A 24,107-nucleotide genomic window follows, 5' to 3' on the forward strand; every position below is an offset into this window, starting at 1 on the left:
ATCTGATACCAAGCAGCTTAATGCTGCATAATCTACCCAACCTGAAAATCCTGCCCCCAAGGATATAAACCAAGAACCGAAAAAACAGATCTGGCCTCAGAGATGGAATTATATCCACTAAGATCACACAAGTCACACATAATCCTGTGCCGCGGGCCGGAGCCCTAAACTCATTATTGATGAATTAATGTGTGCTTTGCTAAAACCTATTAAACTGTATTAAGTGTGCGATGAAGAGAAATGCTGTGAGGCTGAGGAGTGACTGCTGCCGGTGACCCTCCATCTCATTTGCAGTAATGGGGAGTACGGCGCAGGAGCCCATCCACTTTGTAAGTTGAATGTTGTCTAGGTCAGCAGAGAGCAGCCTGATGTAATGAACTATTCCTGGGTCTGTTTAAATGATCAATAGGGATTCATCACACAGCCGTCCTGTGCTCAGCAGTGTGTTGTAGCCAAGTGCACAATGAAACAGAATGCAGTAGAGTTTAACACAAAAAAACAACAGTGTCCCCCTGCTATCTGCAAATCTGCTTGAAGAACACAGCAGCCTCTGCATGACTGGAGAGGGGGGTGGGGAGGTGGGGGTGGGGGGGCAGGAGGAGAGACAGAAAGGACAACAACAACAGTCCAGGCACTGTCTGAGAAGTTGAAACGTCCCTTCAGCCCTAGTTTGCAGTGAGCGGTGGGAGTCCTCCAGCGAAAACATCAGCTGCCATGACATCAGAGTACAGGGGAGAGATGGGAAGAGGGAATGGGTGAGGGTGGTGGTGGTGGTGGAAGGGAGGAGAGGGTGGGGTGGGGGGGGTGGGGGGCATGCCAGTGCAGCTGCTGCAGTGATCTCTGCCAGACACCTGCCTGGGCAGCGGGTATAAACAGAGTGGATATGCAGCCTGCAGCACTCTCTTCTCCTGTTCTATTCTCACCTCACACAGGACGCACACACACACCCACATGCCACAAGCGCTTCCAACAAAACAGAATGACATTACAGAAAAATTGAAACAACAGACACATGAGAAGTGAAAGCAGCAACCCTACCGGCAGAGAGAGACAGCGAGCAGCCTGGGACAGAGTGGACACTGGCAGCATGAAAGCGAGGGATCATCTTTGCACATTCACCTCCAGCTTCAGAGAGAGACAGCTCGGGCCCTCTCTACCCTCTATCTGCCTCTCTCTCTCTCCCTCCCCTCTGTCACTCTCTACACACGACTCTCTCGGCCCCTCCCACCCCTCTTCGCTCTCTCTCTCTCTCTCTCTCTCTCTCTCTCTCTCCACCCCTTCTCCTCTCTTGTCCAGCAATCCCCCCAACCCCCCCTTGGAGTTGTGTGTGTCCAGCCTGATGCAGCCTGGAGAGTCCTTGCCTCTGCTAGCAGCGCTGCAAGGTCAAGGTTTGTTTCTGCACCTTTACAGCAAGAGACTGACACTGTCTCTGAGAACCCAGAGTGTGCAGCTCTTTAATTCAGTCATTTCAACCAATGGCTTCTTTCTCCCTTGGTGAAAGTGCAGTAATTAACAAGATGAGCTGGTTTGAGTTTGATTGCAGTGAAAATCTACAGATTTCTTTGGCAGCGAAGTAGAAAATAAAAAAAATGGAGGATAAATTATGACTGTGAAAAACAAGCACCAGCACAGACAAAAATCAATCATCCTTTGAGAAAAGGTTTACTCTCTGCTTTTCCTTCGTTAAAAGGCCCCACTGTGGAATAACTTACACAAGATGGATTCTCACACAGCTCAGACTTTTAAGATTTAAGCACAAATAGTGATTGGTGGTGTTACAATTGCTCTAAGGAACAGATTTGACTGATTTAACAGATTATTTTTTAAACAACCTCCCCCCTAAGAAGCTACTCCTCTTCTTACTCCTTCTTCTAAATACAAGTAGCTGTTTAAGAACTTGGTCTAAAACTGGCAAAATTATGATTGACAAATCAGCAGTTTTTCAGTAAAAGGCCATTTGGCTAATTCGACCAAAATGACCCATATGACTGTTCCACAAATGAGTTTTTGATCTGCTTTTAACTAAAGATTTCGTCTCTCGTCTGCACTGAGCTGAGCGGCAGCATGTCCTTGTTGCTCTGTAAACACTAACTTTGTGTTTGAACCGTATTATCACTTGCTACAAAAAAGAATGCCAGGCAACAGTGGGTGATGTGGACAAGGCCAATGAGCTCAACCATTTCCACAGCAGGTTTGACACCATGGCAATGTCTGCCCTGCCTCAGCCTGTACAGCTTCACCCGTTCACTCTCCCACCACTTCAGCTGCAGCTTCCCCTCCTTCTCCTCCACACGTTTGCATCCCCATCATTGCAGCTGCAATTACCCACAAACCTGGGCCCACTACCCTGTTCTTCACAGCAGATGAGGTGAGGATGGAGCTGGGGAGGCTGCAACCTGAGTCTACAAATGGGAATCTCCCAGTTCTGTAGAAAACATCATGTCTTGTCCTGGTACACGAAGTAGGGTGCCTGGATGAGCTAAATGTACACAGACCAGTGGTCCTCACATCACACTTCATAAAGACCCCGAAGCAGCTGCTTCTCTGCCTACTGAGATCACATGTCAAACATGCACTAGACCCCCTGCAGTTTGTGTACCAGGAACACACTAGAGTGGACGATGCTGTCCTCTACATGCTCAACTGGGCCTACTTCCATTTAGAAGTGACTGATTTTTCAAGAGCATTTAAAACCATCCAACCCCACCATACTTAGAGACAAGCTCGAAGGGATGGCGGTGGATCCCTCCTTTGTTTCCTGGATCACAGATTACCTGACAGGATGACCACAATTCATCACGCTGGGGAACCGTGTCTCTGGGATGGCGGTGAGCAGCACTGAGGCTCCGCAGGGGACTGTTTTAGGTCCCTACCTTTTCACATTGTACATACCAGACTTTAAGTACAACTGAGTCCTGCCATATCCAGAAATACTCTGGTGACACTGCTGTTGTGGTGTGTATCAGGAATGGGCAGGAAGGGGAGTACAGGGGCCTGTCGAAGGCCTTCAGCGACTGGAGTGACAAGAACTGCCTCCTACTGAACACCTCCGAAACCATGGAGATGGTTTTCTGCCAACATTTGAGGGGTGGACATTGAGCTGGTGCAGACGAACAAATACCTAGGTGTGCATCTGGACAACAAGCTGGACTGGTCCTTGAACACAGATGCCCTCTACTGAAAGGGGCAGAGCTAACTCTTTTTCCTAAGGAGGCTTAGGTCTTTTGACATCTTAAGTAAAATTCTGCACATTTTATCAGTCAGTGGTGGCAAGTGTACTCTTTTACACTGCAGTCTGCTGGGAAGGCAGCATGACAGGCAAGGACAAAAGGCGGCTGGACAAGCTGGTGAAAAAGGCTGGCTCAGCGCTTGGCAGGAGGTTGGACTCACTGGGGACTGTGGTGGAAAGATGCACATGGAGTAAGGTGCAGGCCATCCTGGACAGTCATCCCCTCCACAACACCCTGGTGGGCTAGAGAAGCAGCTGTAGCTGAAGGCTCACCTTGCTGTACTGCAGGACTGAACGGTTCAGGAGATCCTTTGTCCCCACAACCATCAAGCTTTACAACACCTCAGCCAATGGCAGGGGCTCATGACCTGCCCCCCCCCCTTCTCTCTCTCTCTCTCTATCCATCCATCCATCTATCTATCTATCTATCTATCTATCTATCTATCTATCTATCTATCTATCTATCTATCTATCTATCTATCTATCTATCTATCTATCTATCTATCTATCTATCTGCTTTTCTTTCCATTAAAGGCCTATGACTGACAAAACAACAAAATTGATTCTACTGAGTTTCTTATCATCACCATTTAAGCACAAATGGTGATAACTCTGGTGGATCCACTACACCACTTGAAATGTGTTAGTGATGATGTTAAATGTTCTTTAAACACAAGCAGACATAGAAGAACCTAAAGTAGGGTAATAAAGTAGAAGTGTGGGATTTAGGGTGTGCATAAACAAGATTACACATCTGACATTCAGTGGCAGCTTTTGGTAGCCTACTTGGTACTTACAATACATGTTGGTTGGCACCACTACAGTCTACATTGCTCATACCGCTGACTGAGATCCACTGAGAACAACACAGGAGCAAAACACTGATACAAAGGCCTAGGCCTCTTCTTTGCTAAAAATGGTAATGTTGTGATCCAGCACATTGTTGAAACTGTCAAAACTGGCTAACAAACAAGCTGATGATTAAGCACACACCCCTGCAACTGACAATACAGGGAAGTTTAACAAACGAGTACACAGAGAACAGCATTCTTTCTGAAGAAAAGCAGGACCTAAGAGGATAAGACTTACTGTTGTGACTGTAACCTGCAGCTGGCATGGAGCGGCATTAATATCCTGAGCGAGCCTCTCTATCCACCTGGGTAGGAAGATTGCCAGGGGTCGTGCCCCCTTCTAACCCTGGCACTCACAGGCCTGTCGCCACGACGACTGATGTGGTAGCACGACTGTCGGCGGTGCCAGAAAGGACAAACAGAGAGAGAGGGAGAGTGGAGACTAGTTGCTGCGCTCTTACCACTGGGCCTATAGGATTACTGGTAATGGGATTTCCCACTAATGGCTCCTTCTGACAGGTGGCGTCCCTGTTTAGCTCAAGTTCAGCTTTGGCTATAAAAACATCGTAGAGGTTTAAAGCTTTCCCTGCTGGTCCCCATGCTGTGAAAATATCCAACTTAGGATGCTGCTTATGTCACTGTTGAGGCTGAAAATATTTTCTTTACAGCAAGCATAAAAATAACTGATTTGAGAGATGATTTCAGTTCCTGCAAACAAGTTACAATACCTTGAAATGAGGCAGATTTCTTAATTCTTCTTGAGATTTTTTTTGTAAAAGAAGAAAAAAAAAAGGAAATTTATGTTTTTTTATTTTACAATTTTTCATTTAGTTTGAAGATAAAACTATTTGTTAAAACCAAATTCCTGAAGACACAGCTTTAAAAGGCCTTTCCGGGCTTTCAACCACATCTCATGGCTGTCACTGGTAGATGAACTGAACTGAGCAAACTCCATCCGCTGTCACACTAATTTGAACAGCTTGAACATAAAAAGCTTATAGGTTTGTTAGACTCTTTGTTAGACCCTCACGGTGTGCAAAATGCTCACATCTTTCAAACTTTGAACTGTTTAAACCCACCACAACAAGATGTTACTACTTGACAGTCTTACATATAAAACAATTGTTGTGGGTAATTTTATACAAGTCATAAGCTTCTGGTGTGTGTTGCTCAATAGAAATGTGCTGTTTAAAAGCCCAAACCCAACATACTGAGTGAGTTTTCACAGGCTGAGTATCATCAGGACAAGTAAAGTGATTTTGACATGAAAAATTGGTGGAGTAACCCCTTTAAAAGTGTTGGGGCAACCCTTTTGAATTTGATCATAAATTGCAACTGACACAAGTGCATGAGGGCTGCAACCCTCCTATATATAATAACCCTATCAGTTTACTATCTAAAACAACTGCCTACATTTTTAAGAGAGACTAATATTCAGATGCATGTCTGCAAATCTCTGATGGTAACTGAGATCAAGGCCATCTATTTCAAAAACAGAAAAGTGTGATTGAGCAGAACAGCTGCCTGCTGATGGCAGCTCTTTGCTGACCATTTTTAACGTGTATTTATCTGGGGACAGCTTTCAGCAACAATCGGTTTGAACCCCGCAGCCACTGCTGGCCTCACTGGATTGACTGGAGTTAAACATCTCGCTCAAAAGCATCTGAACGGCGTTTTTTGTTGTAAAACTGCTTCCAGTGGGACAGAGCTGCATTGAGAGAAAACTCCTCCTGACATTTCCTCAACTGCTTTTGCATCACTTTGTCTCTCCTCACCTGCATCTCTCATGCAAATTCACTAAAACACGATTTTCCTTTGCTTCCATTGGTGTGAAGTCAGGGGCAAGGAAGGGCAGACAAACAAGGGAGACGGAGGCAGGGAGGGGTGGAGACAGACAAAGACAACAATAGCTGGAGACACGTCATAATGTAATGATGCTAATGAGGATAAAGCGGCTTGTTACCTTTTCTCCATAAGCCTCTGAAAGCAGGACAGCTTGTGACATCGCAGGGATCAGCAGCACTGTTTCACACATTGCAACATGAAGCGGTGTGTGAGGTGGTTAATGCCATGCAGACGGACACAAACAAAACCTCACCTGATTGCCAGAGGAAAGTTATGGGAAACTCTACTCCTTTAGTTAAATGAAAACTTTTAAAGGGTGGATAGTGATAAAAGCAAGAATAAAAAGATGCCATTAAGTTCCTCACCAGAAAGACATTTCCAAAACATTTGCCATCCTTTTCTTTATTAAAGAGAGAAAAAAAGTCTTTTTCCAAAGCTTTCAGTAAAACGCTCCTCATTACAGAATATTTCTCTGTTCACTACACTTTCTGAGATGCCATATTCCTCCCTGAACAGTAATCATCATCACTACAGTTTGGCAAACCATTACAGCTGAAAATTCCTCCATGGGGTTGATTCACATCAGCCTCAGATAAACTACACACTGACACAACACTTCACAACACCTAATCAATATATCAAACTGTGGTTAATAACTCACTGTGCGGGAAAATAAGCACCCAGTCATCTCCTTTGTGTTGTAAAAGTTGTAAAGCAACTTTGATTTTAGAGGGAGAAGATTAGAGCCGTGTGCACTCAGCTGAGGAAAGATCCTCCCGACAGAGCTTATAGGTGTTGTGAGAAACAGTGAGTGAATGAAACCTGACGCTCATCTTATAAAGCTTATTTTACAGTTGTAGTTTGATTCACTCACTTAAATCTCTCTATAGTGTTCAGTTTCTATAATCTAAATGACAGAAGCTCTGCATTTATAGAACTGTTGTGTTGAGGATCTTCAGCAGTGGCGAGAGCTGTGTGGACTTTTTTTTTTTGCCCTGGGTTTCACCTCTCAGGCCACAAACAGAATGGCCTCACTGTGATTGGTGGAGCTTGTTAGGGCTTTACACAGCCTTAGAGGAAGCTCTATAGACACTCCTCGGGGCTTAAAAAACCCCTCACTCTCACAAAACACTAAACTAAGTATATATAAAATATTCTGATTTACAGACGACAGTGTGAAACTGTATTATTCTGATATGAAGATACTATTGAACATCAATCAAAGCAAAGCCTGCAAAAGCAAACAATGTTCCTGAGATTGATTTTTGCTGACTTCAACTATATTTCTTTTTCATTGCATACTTTATTTTATTTTGCAGTTGCAGATGTACATAGAAATAAATAAAAAAACAACATTCTTTCCTAATTCTGAAAGCAAACCTTCACCATTGACATGACTGACATGGGTACAGAGAACTCTAAAATCTCAAAAATTTAATAATAACGCATTTTAGAAATTGAAATGATGACTTACAGAAACAGAAATAACTAATCTGACAATCTGAGATCATGTAGTAAAAGGTTCATCTAGATGATGAAGGAAAAATACGACAGAGGTACAGCCATGAGTGGCAGAAGGTGTAACAGACTGAATGACTGAACCAGACAACTGCTCTCGGGGCCCTTAAATCCCCAGCTTTACTGTTTGGCAGCTGGTTTGTGGTTATTTGATCAATTGCACTTTTGTTTGGGATTATGGGTATGGGAGTATACTTGTTAAACTACAGCACAATATCCATGGACAACATGAAGGTATAGGTGGATCCCATCTTAAAGAGGAACCCTGTATCAAAAGTAAGGTTTAAGACCTTCATCGTTGATCAACAGGATGAACAGACTTATTTTATTAATTAAGTAATCATTTATTTCATTCCATTTATTTATTGTCTCTCTTTTCTTCTTGGTGATAATATAAAATACTTAAAACCTTTAAAACGTATTTCTTCTTATGTCTGTTTTACTTTTACTGTCTTATTGTGAAGCATTTAGTGATGTCTGCTCTGGAAAGGTGCTGTATGAATTAACTTTTTACTTACTTTAGTGCAAAAAATATATGTAATATTGTAAGAATATAAAACTATGCAGTGTAAGCATTTGATAATTGAATTGTTGATTGTGATTGTGTAATTAAGTATATATAAATGTCAACATGAAATAACCAGCTACACTCATGAGATAGTTGCTGTCCAGATGCCTCTCGGGTTGCAGTTTTTTGTTTTCCTGGCAGTGTTGCTAAGTGACCAGTAGAGGGAGTCATTATTCCAGTGTTCAGGCCCTCTCAGGCTCAGGAGCATGAAGAGCACTTTGATATTCATAGCCAGCAAATATGATCAAAATTAGGTGAAAAACCAGCAGACATTTGGCACATCTGATTCTTCCATCTTCCAAAAAGAACACCTGACACATCTCACGTCACACATATCCTCCTCAAGCTTAAGACCTACTGACTGACGTAAACCTCAGGCCTACACTGTGCTAGGAATTATAATTGGGGTGCATTCACATGAGGGGGAAATAGATTTTTTTTTAACTCTCTCTTTCGACCAAAGCATTGTCTCCTGTAATTCTGAAGTCTCTCTTTCTTCTCCCACCAATTAGAGCCGGGCACACTGAGTGAGGGGGAGGAGAAAGGACGGGCCATCTCCATCAGCCTGCTAACCACTCAGGGGAGCTCATTAGAGCGGCCTGCAGCCCAGAGGCTTGGTGTTGTGTTGGCACTACTTCTGACACCACGTCAGTACTGGCTTCAACGCGACTAAAAGAAAGAGCCGGAGTGAGAAAGCAAGAGGAGCTTTCAAAATGCAGCGCCTGACAGCCTGTCACAACACTAAGGTGTCCACATGTAATGTGTAACCACTGTTCTAAAATGCAGGACGTCTCAGGAAACGGTTTCCTTTGAGCTGCCTCTTGGATCAACTAATTGAATCAACGCTTTTTGTGCAAAGAATAAAGCAGCTCAGGCTGATAGTGGCTGCCCAAATTTCAGAAGAGACAACGTTTCAGCATCAGCCATTGTCACACACACACACCCGGTTGATATAATCATTCCAGCACTGATAGAAATAAAATTTTGCCTCCTCAGAAGAACACCTCTGTATGCCCTGTACATATTCAAGCAGCAGCTCTACAGCAGCGAGAATCTGACAGTGAAACTTCCAGAAGCCTGTGATGTCAGGCCAGGAAGACTCCGCAGGGAGAAGACGAGAGCCCCGCTTCTGCTGCGTAGGAGCTTTTGTCAAAACATTTAAGCATATGCTCTCTCATATGTGTGCTAACAGCAGGCTCTGTGGTGGATCCAGAGCTCATCTCCCTATCACATAGCAGCTCTCTCTCCTTTCAGGGAGAGGTGACTGCTTATTTTGGTACCCGGCTCGCCAGAGTTGGCTGGCAGGGCGAGCATTGAAGCATGGTATACAAAGAGCTGGCATGCCATGGTGCCTGCTTTGAGAGATGCCCTGGTGGATGACTACAGTAGATGCTGCACATGTTCCACTGACTCACCGTGGCAACAGACGGCAGATGTTTGTGTGCACAGGCAGAGCTGGATTTAATGAGTATTTACCTGTCTTGTGCAGAGAGATGTTGGCCACATCCTGCTGTCAGGCTGCTGAGTGTCACCTCACGGGCCAGCCGTGAAGGATAATTCTGCTTTATTACAATCTGGGTCATATTTTGTAGTTTTTGTTTCTATTCCTACCAGCAGTGAGAAGACTATACACACGTTGCTGAGACCTGGGATCACGGTGAGGTGGACGAACCCATGAATAAAAGAAGTTGAATTCTTTCCGAAACATTACGATATTGTAGTCTAACAGTCTATGTGTGAGCATGTGAGAACATGCACACTGAATGACCTCTGACCTAAAGGCATAAAAATGCCAGAAGAAGACATTGAACAGAACCTAAAAGCCGGCCTTTCCCCTCACCCAACACATGAGCTGATGGACTATCCTCTCTTTCTCTGCTCGCTTCTCTGAAGGCATAACTTTGGGATAAGCCCACATTCCTTAGTGCCTCCCTCACTCTTCCTTTGCTTTTTTTATTCACAATGAGTGCCTAGAAATTGCAAAATTGCCTACCAAATTGTATAAAATTATTTATCTTGACTTTTCTAACCAATGTTAAACTTTGTTGTGCTTCATATTCTGTTAATTTACATGGTACCACATGGTCACCCTATGACCAGTTCAGTAACAACTTTCTAGAGTATTGCATTTGAGTTGTTTGATATTAACCAGTGTAAATGTATTACTTATCTATGGTTTGAGTTCTAGTATCATCTAGACCTTTTCTTAATAGTTCTTAGCTGCAGATTAGAAAATTGATTTTATTCTGTATTTATTTGGTTAATAAAAAATTGCTATTTATAAGTTTAAAGGAGTTAATTAGTAATCATGGCGTTTCCTTCAAAAGAGCGCCAAGGATCCTGTTTCTTCCAAAACACGCCTCCTATACTATAAAAACTTTTACAACTCTTTGGCAGGGCTTCTTCTCTTTTTCTCCTGGCCTTGCCAGCAGTGATGGCCCATCCGCTGCATTTCGGGCGTTGTCTTTTTCACTTTGTCGGAGAGCTGAAAACTCCAGAAAGAAACTGACAACTAAGAAAAAGAAAGACTGCAAAGATGCCTAAAGCCACAAGCCGAGTACCAGTTTAGCCATCACACATCATATGCCATTTGAATATCTATTATTTTTGTAATCTCCTATTTTTATCATGTGGTTAAACTTTTTAAAGACTTTTCCATGGACTGTTTTGGTTAGTTAGCATCCAACTTTGGAGCCTGCAACTGAACGCACCAAGACTGGAATACACATCCCTACTATACTGTGTGTACACTACGCTGCCTCAGCTAGTCTGAGACTGGATTCACCCTCCTGGGAAGCACTGAACCAAAGTGCTTCACTTAACCTGCAGCAGTTCTCATCTGGCTGCCACCTGCCGCCAGGATTACAGAGTCTGCTTCACCATGCTCGGCACTTTCTGGGAAGTCACCTCATCATCAGCCCTTCCTCACTACGGAAACAACAGGAACTAACCATCTTCCATGCGTCCTGTCTTGAGAGTTGATGAAAAGAGCTAATTCTAAATGACTTTTTTATTGGTCTTAATTAGAGTTATTTGCCCCTCGTTGTGCTTTTGACTTTTTTTTGACAACCCTCGATTACATTCCCCATCCCATGTTATTGTTGTTGCTGTGCCTCTCTGTGTGTCTCTCTCTCCCCTCTCTCCCTCCCTATTTCTTTCTCAACCCAACCAGTCAAGCCAGATGACTGCCCATCTAGAGTCCAGTTCTGCTTGAGGTTCCTTCCTGTTAAAGGGGAGTTTTTCTTTGCCGCTGTCGCCAAGTGCTTGCTCATGGGGGAATGTTGGGTCTCTGTAAACAGTACAGTCTAGAGCTGCTCTATGTGAATAGTGCCCTGAGATAACTTATGTTGTGATTTGGCGCTATATAAATAAAACTGTCTTGACTACAGTCAAGACCATGGCAGAAGATGAAAAGCCTGGAAAAATTGTGTCCATGTACATGAATTGGAGATTAAATTTCGTGACTATTTCACAAACTGCCGTAAGACTGGGTTGACACTGTCGTTCTTATTATGAGGATGGACTGGTTTATTTACAACACTTTTCCACATAGATAAAGCTGAGCATCACTGAACAGTATACTCTTGAGTTAGTCTTAAAACATTCTAAATTTGCTACCTGTAAGTCTTGACAAAATGACGAGCTTGTAGTAGTTAGATATTAGACAAGTCCTCTGTCGTGCCATGTCACACAAAACACAACACAAGATAGCTTTTGACCACTTCATGAAACATCAAAATACTTTTAGACTTTGAAGACATTAGTCATTGCAAAACATCTTTCAAATGTGTTGTCTGGTGAGAAATGCCATGAAAGACTTGCTGACATTTGTGATAGCTTTCATGCCAAACTGAAAAACTGTGAGAAACTGCAAAGCTAAGAAATCACTGAAAGAAGTCAAGAATTGTTTGACGCAGAAAGTCTTTCTTCAAAGGGAACTCATATTGATACAGTATGAGAGCTCATTTCTACCGAGCTGTGACTTGATAGGAGGGATCAGATGAAAGCTGCCGGCATAAAGGAGGAACAGAACAATGTGATTGTTAGCAGCTCTTTGAGGAATTGTTGTCTTCAAGCCAGAGGAGGAAGAGAAAATGAGTGGGGTATAGTCATGTTAAAATAAAGCAAGAGATATCACAGTAACTGGTGAAAAATGCCAACGACAGCCATTATGCCCCTGATGTCCATTATCATCTCAGCTGATAATCTCCTATGAATTTCTAATAGGCCTCGTCTCTCCTGTGTCATCAAATACTTTATCTGCAAAATCCATCAAGCGGATGCCTTTGTGGGGTGAAATGGAGACAGGGAAGAAACGCAAGAAACCACAAAATGGCCCATATGAACATGCAAACACACACTTGAAATCTAAGCTACTGGCCGAACATTACACAGCTCCCTTGCAATCATCTACACATTGATTGCTCTGCTCTTCTATCAAAAACGAACGTACATCTGCATACTGGCATGTTTTCCCAGTCTCTTATAAACCACACCCCCGCCCACAGAGTGACATTAAAAGCTAATCAGATGTTAAAAGGCTTTTCATTAGGGCCAGAAGAAGACAGATTGGTGTGTGGGGACCACTGACTGTGCGGCAGTACTGCCCAGTAATTACCAGTGGTCCACCACCTGCCCCCCAATCACACTGCCATCTCATCCTACTGCTCATAAAATATGCTTCTACACAGCTGTGTACATTCTACTCACATCTACTAGCTCGGTTCACTGTCAAGATCCCTTCTTTCTCAGTAACTATACATGCTTACAGTAGCCTATATAAATCCACCCTTCTGAAGGAAGTCATTTAATATGGTGCATGCACCAGTTAAGTCCTGTTTTAGATATACATTATTGTGAATGCGCCCTGTGAGTTCAAATAATGCCCCTTTTATATTTTCATTTTCATAGTCTTTTTACAAACATCTGCATGTTTTTATGGTCAAAAAGCACCTAGTTACAGCTGTATAAGCCATGGATGCAGCCCCCCCTCAGCCTGATACGGGCTGTTTTGTGTCTGCTCAATGCCCCTGTCTTCTAATAGGCTGACTGTTTTCTGAGTGACGCGCACCAAGGCCAACCACAGGCAATGGAGAGAGCAGAGGAGAGGAGAGAAACTAGCATGACCACAAATGACAGCATAACACAGCAGACACTCTCACACTGAGCTGAATTGAGACAAGTGCACATAAATTAGGTAAATAACATAAATAGACATATTTTGTTCCTTACAGGACGGGCAGGGGCGGGCCCTCCAAGGCAATGGTAGGGGAAACACTGAGTGTATAGTTGTGACATCACAACCTTATAGAAGTCCAAACTGTTCATTTAAAGGCACAGTTTCTGAATACAGGCTGTTTGCATTTCTTTGTGGACTGAGTGTTTTGATACTAGCACCTACACCTGCTTTATAATAAAAAAAGAACGCACACACACACTTACTTGCCTCTTCTGCTAACTCTATCCTCCCTCTTCTGAATCTTCACCCTCCTTCCTCCCATCCTCTCAATCTCCTCCGCATTAATTATGACATTGGTAATAAAGGTAAGTGTTTAACGGGGGAGGAATTGCAAATGAGCAGGAATTGATTGGGCTCTCTCTCCTCCTAATTGATTGCAGACTTCAGGCACGAATTATGAAAGAGGAGGAGGCAAGGGAGAGAGGAAGAGAATTACGGGTGTTGGGGGGGGGGTTAAAGGCTGGTCCACCAGAGGAAGGTTGGACAGTGGGGGGCAAACAGAAAAAATATAAGGTCAAAGGGTATTTGTGTTTTCCGATATATAAAGAACTTGTTTCTCTAATTACTGTGCTGATACCTTATTAAAGTGCTTTTTTACACACCTGCATGTATAATTACAATTAACTGGCGAGATTCAACTGACCATACTAAACCTTAACACTAAATGGCAAAACACAAGCAATGACAGCATATGATACAGCTTGCAAACGACAATTCAACATGTACTCCTCCCTCCTCCCAGCCTCGCCATACTTTGTTTTAAAATCACCAACGACATCAAGCCTTTCCACCAGCAGTGAGAGCAGTAATGTTCATCCACCACTGCTGCTCCTGGCTGATACAATTAAACAGTGAAAACAAAAACCCCAGGCAAACACTGCTAGTGATGGATATTTTCCCAGAGTGCCAGGCCAAAGGGTGTGGGTGAGTAGCAGGAGGTGTTCCAGGGACCATTAGCCCCCTATTGATTAGCTACAGGGCTGTATATTATAAACAGCTTTATTGTGATATTAACAGAGCTGGTCTTGAAGTAAATAGCTGACAAACAAACCTTCCTTATACAAGTCATTCTAAAGTATTTTCATTTCATTATTTCTTTATATGAACACAATTATAGTAATAAAAAAGTTATTTCCTATAAATGGGTAAATTTTGAACCTTTACACGTTTTCTTTGGATCAGATTCCTGAAAGCTGTTGAAAATAGCTTGTACAACCACACACTCTTAGGGAAAAATCAGTATTAAAAATGCTATTATACATTCTATTTTATAGGCTACAACGCTCTGTTTTGATTTGAAATTAAAGACAGAGCCTTTCGAAATTATTTTAAATGAGAAAAATACCGTCCTGTGTTCAAACTTTCCACTTGACTTGTCTGTGGTTTGGGACAGTGATTGGAGTCAAACAATGATGTTTTTAGGACTTACGTAATGTGACCAGCCAGATGTTGGCAGAGCAGGCTCTGTTCTGTACTGAGATAATGATGAAACCTTCCTTCGCACTGCACTTGAGTGGAAATCCACACATGTTGTGGGTTGTTTTGGATTAGTTATGCATACACACAGCCACAATCTGGCGAGTGCTACCTCCAGCTGTTAGGTAGAACTTAGTAATGCTTTCTGAATTTACAGAGGTGGAAGCGGAACTCTTCCTGAGGAGAAAGTAATGGACTTTCTGAAGCCATACTGGGAAGAGAAAGGTCATGGAGAATATGGCCAATAGCTTAGATTTAAAGTGGTTGCAGGGTCTCTAATCCATCAGAGTGCCATTAGCAGGTGGCACATTACTGTTATGAGAGTCAGGGGGAAGTCAGGCTTCAGTGCGCCTCACAGGGCAGCCAGGGCCGGACCGGTGGTACCCCCCGGACAACTGACAGCCCAGGGTCAGAGCCTCAAGGCCACTATGGCCATTAATGTTGGATGAGCTCGGCCACACTGAAATGCATAAAAGATGGAGGAGGACCCCAGGTGGCGGCTGCGCCCCTGACAACCTCAGCCACTGTCCAGTCATTATTGACCGAGCCATGGGTCACCACTGATGCTAGAAGTGGACCAATTATAGCACCTGACAGTGATTAAAAAGGACTCAGTGCAGCAGTTGCCTGAGCTACAATGACATCTAAGTTTATTAGGGTGACATTTATTCATCCTTATGGCAGTCAAAATCCATTACTATTCCATCCAAGTCTGTTTTAAAGGCAATAAATGAAGATGATATTGCTGTCTAAACGCAAACATTATGGCTTACTGTGCTGATACTGCAGACATAAAAGAGGACTCCAGATTCCATACTGATGTTAAGTTGCTGCATTGTGTAAAGATACAAGCAAGTTAGGGCAAAAATGTTTGACCAAGATTCAAATTTACAATAAAAGTGACAATAAACTAAACACAGACAAACACACTTTCATCCTACTGGGAGCCATTGAAAGAGCTTGAATCAAATTACAGGTGGAAATAAGAAACTACATTGTTGAAATATTCATAACAGCTAATAATAAAACTGGTATGCAGTCAAACAACAAGCAATGTTAAAGCACTACCTTCTGCAGAGCTAACGGTTTCCTCTTGGCATTCTTCAAAAGTAAAAGATTCTCACAGAAAGGTAGACGAAGAAAAAGCAGACAGAACTCTTCTTCAGCGTCTGGTCTTCTGACCTGCTGTGTTCATCACTGCCGAGACAGTCAAGGTAAATTAGCTTTTACATAACGAGACCAGATCTGACAAGCCTAATCAGGATGAAAAGAATTCCTTACATACTAAAGACGAAAAGTGTGAAATCGCTAAGGAATGGCAGCTGAAATAAAGTGACCTTGTAATCAATTGATCACAGATGTCAACTCCCCTGACTGACATCCCTGCGCAGAGCATGAGAGAACACAACATGCAGTTTTCTCAGCGAGTATAAAAAGTCTCACATGATTTTGGAGCATGAACCAGTCTAATATCTGTGTTTCCTTGCAGAACCCTTCCACCCCCCGTCCACTACTGAATCAGACCCACACTCACCATATGTCTCCTCCGTTCTGCCCTTGCTGCTCACTCTGTTTGTCCCTGGCAAGCACTTACTGTTCTATCTATCTCTCCGCCTCCTGCCTGTGTGCCTCAGGTGTGTTACGGCAGAGGCTCCTGAGATACTGCTGCCGCTTAACAGTATAGAGGGAGGCGCTGTCAGAAAGCTCCCGGCCAACAGCTGACTGACTGCTCTGTTATGTTTACAGAAGGCCCTCTAATTCCACTCCCTGTTATACAGAAATGACTTTACCTTAAAGTGCAGTGTTGTTGGAAGGCCGGGTCGGTCCCACAGGGAGCCCCCAATTCACAACACAGGAGGTATTACTGAGTAGATCTGGCTATGACGCACCAGACATCTGCTCAACCGCCGGCTCTGATCCGCAGCGTTTACTCGCTTGCCAGGAAGCCGTGCGTGGCTGGAATAGTCGTCAAGACACCAGGCAATTTGTTGTCGAGTTCAGCAGAGATACTGTACTTCCTGTCCTCAGGGAGGCCGGGAGCACGGGATGCAGACAAACAGGTCACCTCGAACTGGCAGCTTTAACTCCCGTCTGAGTCCCTGAGTTAAATAAATAATACCCTGTGCTCCTTTGGCTTGCAGTTGAAATGGCCAGATCAGGTTGCCTGGCCTCTACTGTTTCATTGGCAAACATTTTTAAAGGGCCTGCATGCACACAGCCTTTGAAAAGAAAAAAGTCTGCTAAGAGTTCAAACAGAGCTTGAGCCAGGCTCTGCTGTAAAGCCAGGCTCTTTAAAGATAATTTATTACAAAACAAGCTCCAGCAAAGCAGGTTAAAAATTCCTTACAGATAGTGAATAGTGGGGGGAAACCACTCACACACACATACACACACACACACACACACACACACAGATGGGGTTGGTATGTAGTCAGGCATTAGCTGGGAGGAAAAAAAAGAGTGGCAGAGTCAGAGCGAGACCTGCATGTGAGAAGAGGAGTTACTGAGGTATGACTCTTGTCTTCAGGAATGTTCTGCAGGCAGATGACGCTGCTGTCTTCTGAGGAGTGCTATCAAAGAGTCCATCTGTCAGTCTCAACAATAACACTATGAAAGGCCTTAGGTGTGTAAAGTAGACAGAGGACAGTAGCCCTGCTTCCTGCTGTTGGGAACACTTCAAGGGCCTGAAAATGTATTTTCTCAATGTGCTTCTTAATAGGAGAGCTGGGATTGTATGTGAAGACGCAATTGTGCTCTTCTGATGGGTTTTCAGTGGGGGGTGGCTCAGTTGGAAAATGGTGATGTCATAAATTTCAGTACACCAATCACAACAAGAATCTGACAGACCCCCCCCCCATTTTTGATGTAAATGAGAACCACTTTGCAAAGTTTTCATGCGCTTTAAATGACAATGTACACTTTAAAGATGCACTTTTTTCATTTTATGTAGGATCCTGTTGGATCCTTGTTGTATAAATAACAAGAAATTGCAGTCCAGAAAAGTCAAAGATATTTGAAACTATTAAGAAGTTTCTATTACAAAGTTTAACATTTTTATTCTCTTTTTAAATTATTTTTATATATAGTACCTTTTAGCTATATGGAGCATTTTAGCCTCTTGGCATACAAACAATCCATTGGCTCCATTGTATCATTTTCTTCTTCAGCTGCCACTGCTCACTGCCATACATTGACATACAGTAGAGTGTGGGTAGTGTTACGTGCCAGTCAGGAGCTCTGTGTTTTTGTGAACTAAACTGTAAATATCTATAAGGGTCATTTAAGCTAGCTATTTAAAAATACCACACGTTTGACTACAGCCTCTATAGTTCCTGCGTACATGTGTGAGTGACTGTGTGGTCATTTTTAGCAGAGCAGACACAGGGGACTCCAAGCCAAGAGGAAAAACCATGTAACTGTGGCATTCATGAGAAATCAGAACAGACGGAAAATGTCTGATGGCCAAGTTACACAAGACGGTGTGCGTGCGCTGTACCAGACAGGGATAAGAGATTCAATAAAGCGACTCGACTCACTCAAAGGGAGGAACATTTCTGTATTAAAGCATGAACTCCAAGCTGTGGCAGGCCGAGCCACAGAGACTAGAATTACAGACCATAGGAGTTTATGAATGGTGATTGGCTATTGCTGACTAAGGCTGCTCTAGCCACACTGGCCACTAATTTTAGCCTTGCTGTAGTGAAATCACTGTGTGGAACCATTAATGCTTTAACCCGTCCACTACAGCATCTCTCACAGCCTGTTTCTACTGCTAGACTCTTCTCAGTAACACACACAGAAAACTTTGTTATGGAACATTGCATGGAAATAAGTGTTGAGAGTAACAAGTAGAGTAAATCATCTTCTTGTTATCTACTTCAGATTGAATCTCCAATTTGTAAAAGTATTTTTTTTCATTGAAGTGCTAAACAATTAGTCCATTAGTCCAACAGAAAAGTATACAGAGTGTACAACAATTTAAATTATTATAATTTAAGTCATTGATTCCAAACCTGAGGTCGGGACCCCCAGAAGAGGTTGCAAGATAAATTTGAGATGATTAATAGAAGAAGAAGAAAAAAACAATTAAGTTATGTTAATTTTTTCCCTTTTTTTTGTTAGAAATTAATGAAAACTTTTCTTCCTGGGGTGTTAAAAAATTAAACAAACAAGAAAAAAATTTGTCTTTGGTGGAGCTGGTCACAAGACATAGACAGGCCAAAAAGGTTGATGACCACTGGTTTAAGTGGTTTCATCAAGCAAAAATGCCAAACATTTGCTGGATTTAGCTTCCTGAATGTGACAGTCTTTCTGTTTTATGTGATTGCAAATTAAATACATTTGTGTTTGAACTGTTTTTGCACAAAACAAGCAATCTGAAAATATCAACTTGGGTTCTCAGAAGTTGGTGATAGGCATCGTTTTTATTTTATAGACTAAATGATTAAATAAAAACTGTTGGAAATTGCAGCTGCAATCAAAACTCACTGAAACAACTTTTCAGATTTGATTTTGACCCACAAGATGATGATCTACTGCATATGCCAGCTGTCAAACTAACTCTCAGACTGTCAAATAAGTTTCGAAAATGTTCAGTAAGTTAATAACAACACCTCATAACACCTCATGTTTTAACCTAACACATTTATCAAGTATTCCGTGTAAAAATGCTGTGTCCCAGCTGCAGATCTAGCACAGCTGTCCAAATATATTAAAAACAGAGCAAGCGTTTGCCCAGCACATGGAGCAGCATAAGGCTGATGGCTTTCCCAGCAGCGCAGCACCATGCTTTAGAGCTCTGTAACAGATATCTCCCTACCTTATCGTCCTCACTGAAATGCAGTACTTCCACATTAGATTCCACATGCCCCTGACATCATCGGGCAGGAAACTGGAGATTTGGATTGGTTAAGTTCTCTGATGAGAGTCTGAGAGGTAAAAAGAACCCCAATGTTTTTACTCTGGGCTGACAGCAGTCTGTATGAGAGAGGAGCAGCAGTCTTCCTACCAGCATCCACCTACTATGCCACTCCTTCCTGTTCTCTTCACTTGACCACAAAACATGTGCTGGTCTTTTCTTGCTGCTGAGGAAAAGTGACTAATTCTGCCGCCTGGAGGTTGGGTTACTTCTGTCACTGCTCCTTTTCTCTTCCCCTTCTTTTACTCAGCTTTTTGTAAAAGTACACACAGCAAGCTGCTCTTGTCTGAAGAGAGCAGAGCAGAGACTTATGCAGCATTACCAAGTAAGGCCAGCTGCTAAGTGGACTAGACAGTGAGTAAGATCCCTCCTTGCTCCCCTCTGTAACACTAGCACATGTTCACATTCCACCAGCCGGCTGCAGCCCCTTCCTCAGCAGCCTATCACTCACTCCTGCCACGCAATTACCCCTAAATCATCTCTGTGGATGTGTGTGGGAGCTGTGGATGTCTGACTATTGTGTGTTCTCATTGCTGAAGTGTTGGGCTGTGTAAGGGCTGTGAAACACACTGCTGCTGAATGGGCGCAGTGGTCACTGCTTCACTTACCAGCCATTTCAAAACAAACTTAAGGAGAATCGAATGTTAAAGTAATTTCGCTGAGTCAGCGCAGTGGAATGTAAAGTAAAACTTCAGTTAAGTTTGGGGGAGGTGAATTATGCAGTGTGTGGAAAAGAAAAAAATATGCCGGCCAAATGTTCTATATGAACGGCTGTGCAGCCTATAGATGCTCTGCTAAAACTCAGGATGTCTTATATGAAGCAGCAGAAGCAGTCTGACGGTGTGGACAGTCCACTCTGTAGAGTCGCCTTCATTAGCAGTCTGTTTTATCTCCACATCTCCAACAGGAGCTACAGCAGCATTTGTTGTTCTTTGTTATACTGGCAACTAACTCAGCAGGGATCACCAGTTTGCATAAAGTGGTGGAAGAAGTATGCAGATCCTTCACTTAAGAAAAGGAGCATCGCCAGAAAGTGTAATGTGAAACAGCGTGTCCTTCATTACAAGTATAAAAAAGTAAAACAAGCATAATATATTTATCAAAAAGATATCAAAAGTAAAAGTACTCATTTTTTAGAATGTGATCTTATGGAATATTACTATTGATGTGTCATGTAATCAGCATTTCAGTGTTACAGCTGGTGGGTAATTTAATCTGTAACATCATACAATACATTTTATTGTATATGTCAATCATTGTTCTGTATGTACAATCTGAATCTACATTGTAACTATGAACCATAGCTGTCAAATGTAGTGAATTAAAAAGTACAAGATTTCCCTTTGAAATGTGGTGGAGTTATTAAGTTGCCAAAAATGGATATTCTCCATTAAGGTTCAATCACAATTCAGTAAAAACAAGACAAGTTCCTGAATAATCATACATAGTCAATTTCCACCAGTGGCCTAAATGAGTAAATAATGTATGACATTTTGCTCTGGGATGTTTCCCATTAGTCAGTTCATTAGTTTAGTTGACCCCATAGCATCTGCAGTATATTTGTGTTTGTTTTTTGTGATTAGTGAACCTCCCTGAGGGTAATTTAACATTTATTAAAAAATTTGCTAAACAAGTAATACTTAATGTTCCTAGTCTTAAGTAATTGGTAAATGTTGGGCACACCGAACGTTCCACACAAACAAACTTCAGCTGCATGTAAAGGATATGCTGACGCATAGTAACGCAAATCCTTAGTGACCATGTAAGAAGTTCGCCTTTGTTATTTTAGACGTTTAAGAATAGCCGAGTATTTTCACTCCCTGTTGGTGTCTGTGGCCTTCCTCTGAGCAGCTGCCAAACATTTCTCTGTTTCTCTCTCTCTTACCCCTGACTCTCATGGCAGGTTTAGCTATCGGCAGTCAGAAAAAAAATCTCCTGTCATTAATGCAGTGAAAACTTCACAGAGCTCAATCCTCTGCTTTCTAAAGTTTGTCTTTTGGCTCTTTCTGAAAAAAGATTCCCGAAAAAGGTGAGGAAACAAGATCAAAAGCAGATGAAATATGGCGGACATAATTATTAGTTCATGCAAACTAGTCAACACAAGGAGCATCAATATCACTCTGCTCCATGCCACAGGCCACACAGCTCAGATTTACAGCGACTGCAGCTCCGAGTTGCACTGCCACGCTTGTACACATTCACACAGCAGATCGAGTTGACAGGAACTTTAGACTTTGATGTTTCCATTTCATGCCATGAAGAAAATCACACAGAGAGTGGCTGATATCAAACTGACCGCTACAAGGCATATCTGCCACCGGGTAGTGGAGAACGGGCTGGCAGACCAGAGCACCCTGCAGCACGCGGTGTGAACGAGCTGCTGGCAGAATATGACATAGCTCAGTGTCAGTGTCTGAAAACCAACAGACTCACAGGCCCGCACTCCGTTTGGCCCATAAATTAATGCAATTAGCACGCTATTAAATACGTCACAGTCTTTTTAACACAACATTTCACATGAAACAATTCACTACACTGGGCTACAACTCTACCTTATTTCTCAACTTGTTATACAGTGGCCTTCTCTGAAGATGAAAACCACATTAAGGTCATTACCATTATTTGGGTAAGCTGGTGTGAATCCTGAGAGCTTCTGGAGATTCTGAGATTCATCTGCATTTGTAAAGGCTAGGAGCGAGTTCCACTGGGATCAGTCTGAGAAAGACAAGGGACCTGCTTCATGCCTTTAGAAGGCTGTTTGATGTCCTGAATTTGGTCCTCAGCGGAGACTGCTCCCCCCAGTCCACAATGAGTGTGGAATATTAAAGGGCAAAGCTCTGTCTGTTAACTTCAGATAAAAACACTGTAATCAGCTGAATCCTTGAGGAAAAAAGGGCAAAGCCCCGATCTTTGTGGGTGAATTGAAATGCATTAAGGAGTCACTTTTATGTGCAGTTATTCTGTCAAGAGTTAACGGCGGTACACGGTGGGACTCAGGTCATGTCCGCCTGGGGAAAAGTGGATGAGGAGGAAATGTGAGGCAGAATGGAAGCAGTGGGTGTGAATGATGAAGGGGCGAGGTAGTGGAGGTGTCTTCAGCGCTGATGAACTACTGTTTGGACAGTTTGATGTGGGCCAGTGACCCATAACAGCAGATAGGGTAGAGCTCCACCGAAGAGTTTTTCACCTTGCTGCTCTAACTTCAGCTCTGCACACAGCAAAATCATAGGTTTTCCTCACAGTCATCAACACAATAGCCATTATTGTCAACCCCAGCTATTAACACACAGGTAACCCCATTAGCAGACAAACAGTGGGGGTTGACAGATTACCCACTGGGGTCATTGATCTACTGGAGTCGAGAAAGAAACTAAAAATGTTGGTTTTATTTGCTCAGATTTTGAGATATCAGTCTCTAAAAGTCTCTTTTATACTTCTCTTGTGTATATATGAATACATTCAGCTGCTCACAAAACATAGAAAATAACACAATATTCTAAACCATTTGAATCCCACCTTCAAAAAAGACCAGACCTAATTTGAGTCTGAATAAAAGTTGTCTAATTGTTAATGATCAGGGTGGAAATGGATAGTGGATATAGAACAGGAGGTGGGGAAATACAAGTCAGAATTGCACTGGGAATATTGCAAGTTTTTTTTTCAACTGGGGGCAAACAATTGGTGGAGATGAATGTAAAGTTGGTCTGAAGTGTAGGCAATATTGTACAATAAAAAAGTAAGTTGCATATAATGGGAGGAGGAAAAGATAAAGTTTGTTTGATGTGTCTATGGAAAAAGAAAAAGAGAAAGCTATTGACAAAAATCTGAAAAGCTCTCTTGGCCAATTTGAATGCATTTTTCAGACGGTCCCCAACTTTGGATTTGCATCAAGTTTGTAAAAAGTGCCAGGCTTCAATATCAGACCACAAGGTAATAACAACAGCTGTGCAACATCAGTCAAGCTTTTTCCTGCAGTGCACAACAAATCTGGAGAAAACTGCTGAAAAGTTATTAAAGATGAACTTCGCTGAATGTTTGAATATTGAACCATCAACTCTCTTTTAAGCCTTTAGCCCACAGTGTTTGTTTACATTTTTCTTAATCTGCATCATGGAAAGTCATGCTGTTTAGGCTACTCGCAGCTCCTGTTTGCACTGTGTCACCGTGTGACGCCATTGATGTACAGACATCACTGGATCACTTATAAACTGAAGAAAAAGTCTGATGATTTGGAGACATGAATATTATGGCAAAAAAAATTCAGCTCAGAGCACATTATTTGTTCAGAGTGCATAATGTACTTTTATTTATTTATATCCCTACTAGATACCACTAGAGGCAAGTGAGAAATATTTTTTTCATAATTTGTGTGAACTGTTCCTTTAAAAATATCTGCATAAAAAGCATAAGATACAGTTTACTGACTGTTGTTGATTTTCCAGTTGAAAAGACCAAACACTGTT

At 42.4% G+C, this 24,107-nt stretch overlaps 1 protein-coding gene across 3 annotated transcripts in view; it reads right to left on the bottom strand.

Annotated features, from left to right (window-relative positions):
* iqsec1b (IQ motif and Sec7 domain ArfGEF 1b) overlaps positions 1–24,107 on the bottom strand; it is a 200,490-nt gene that overhangs the window by 48,864 nt on the left and 127,519 nt on the right. The window contains exon 1 of one of the 3 annotated variants that reach the window (XM_044349046.1): positions 1,039–1,146. The exons of the other annotated variants lie outside the window; for them this stretch is intronic. Coding sequence (XP_044204981.1) covers positions 1,039–1,115 — 77 coding nt within the window. The 5' untranslated portion in view covers positions 1,116–1,146. Of the gene's footprint in view, positions 1–1,038; positions 1,147–24,107 lie in introns of those variants that run through there. 3 annotated transcript variants of the gene reach the window in all.

The sequence above is a fragment of the Thunnus albacares genome, chromosome 4 (assembly GCF_914725855.1).
Source record: "Thunnus albacares chromosome 4, fThuAlb1.1, whole genome shotgun sequence".
In the NCBI taxonomy this organism is placed as follows: Eukaryota; Metazoa; Chordata; class Actinopteri; order Scombriformes; family Scombridae; genus Thunnus; species Thunnus albacares.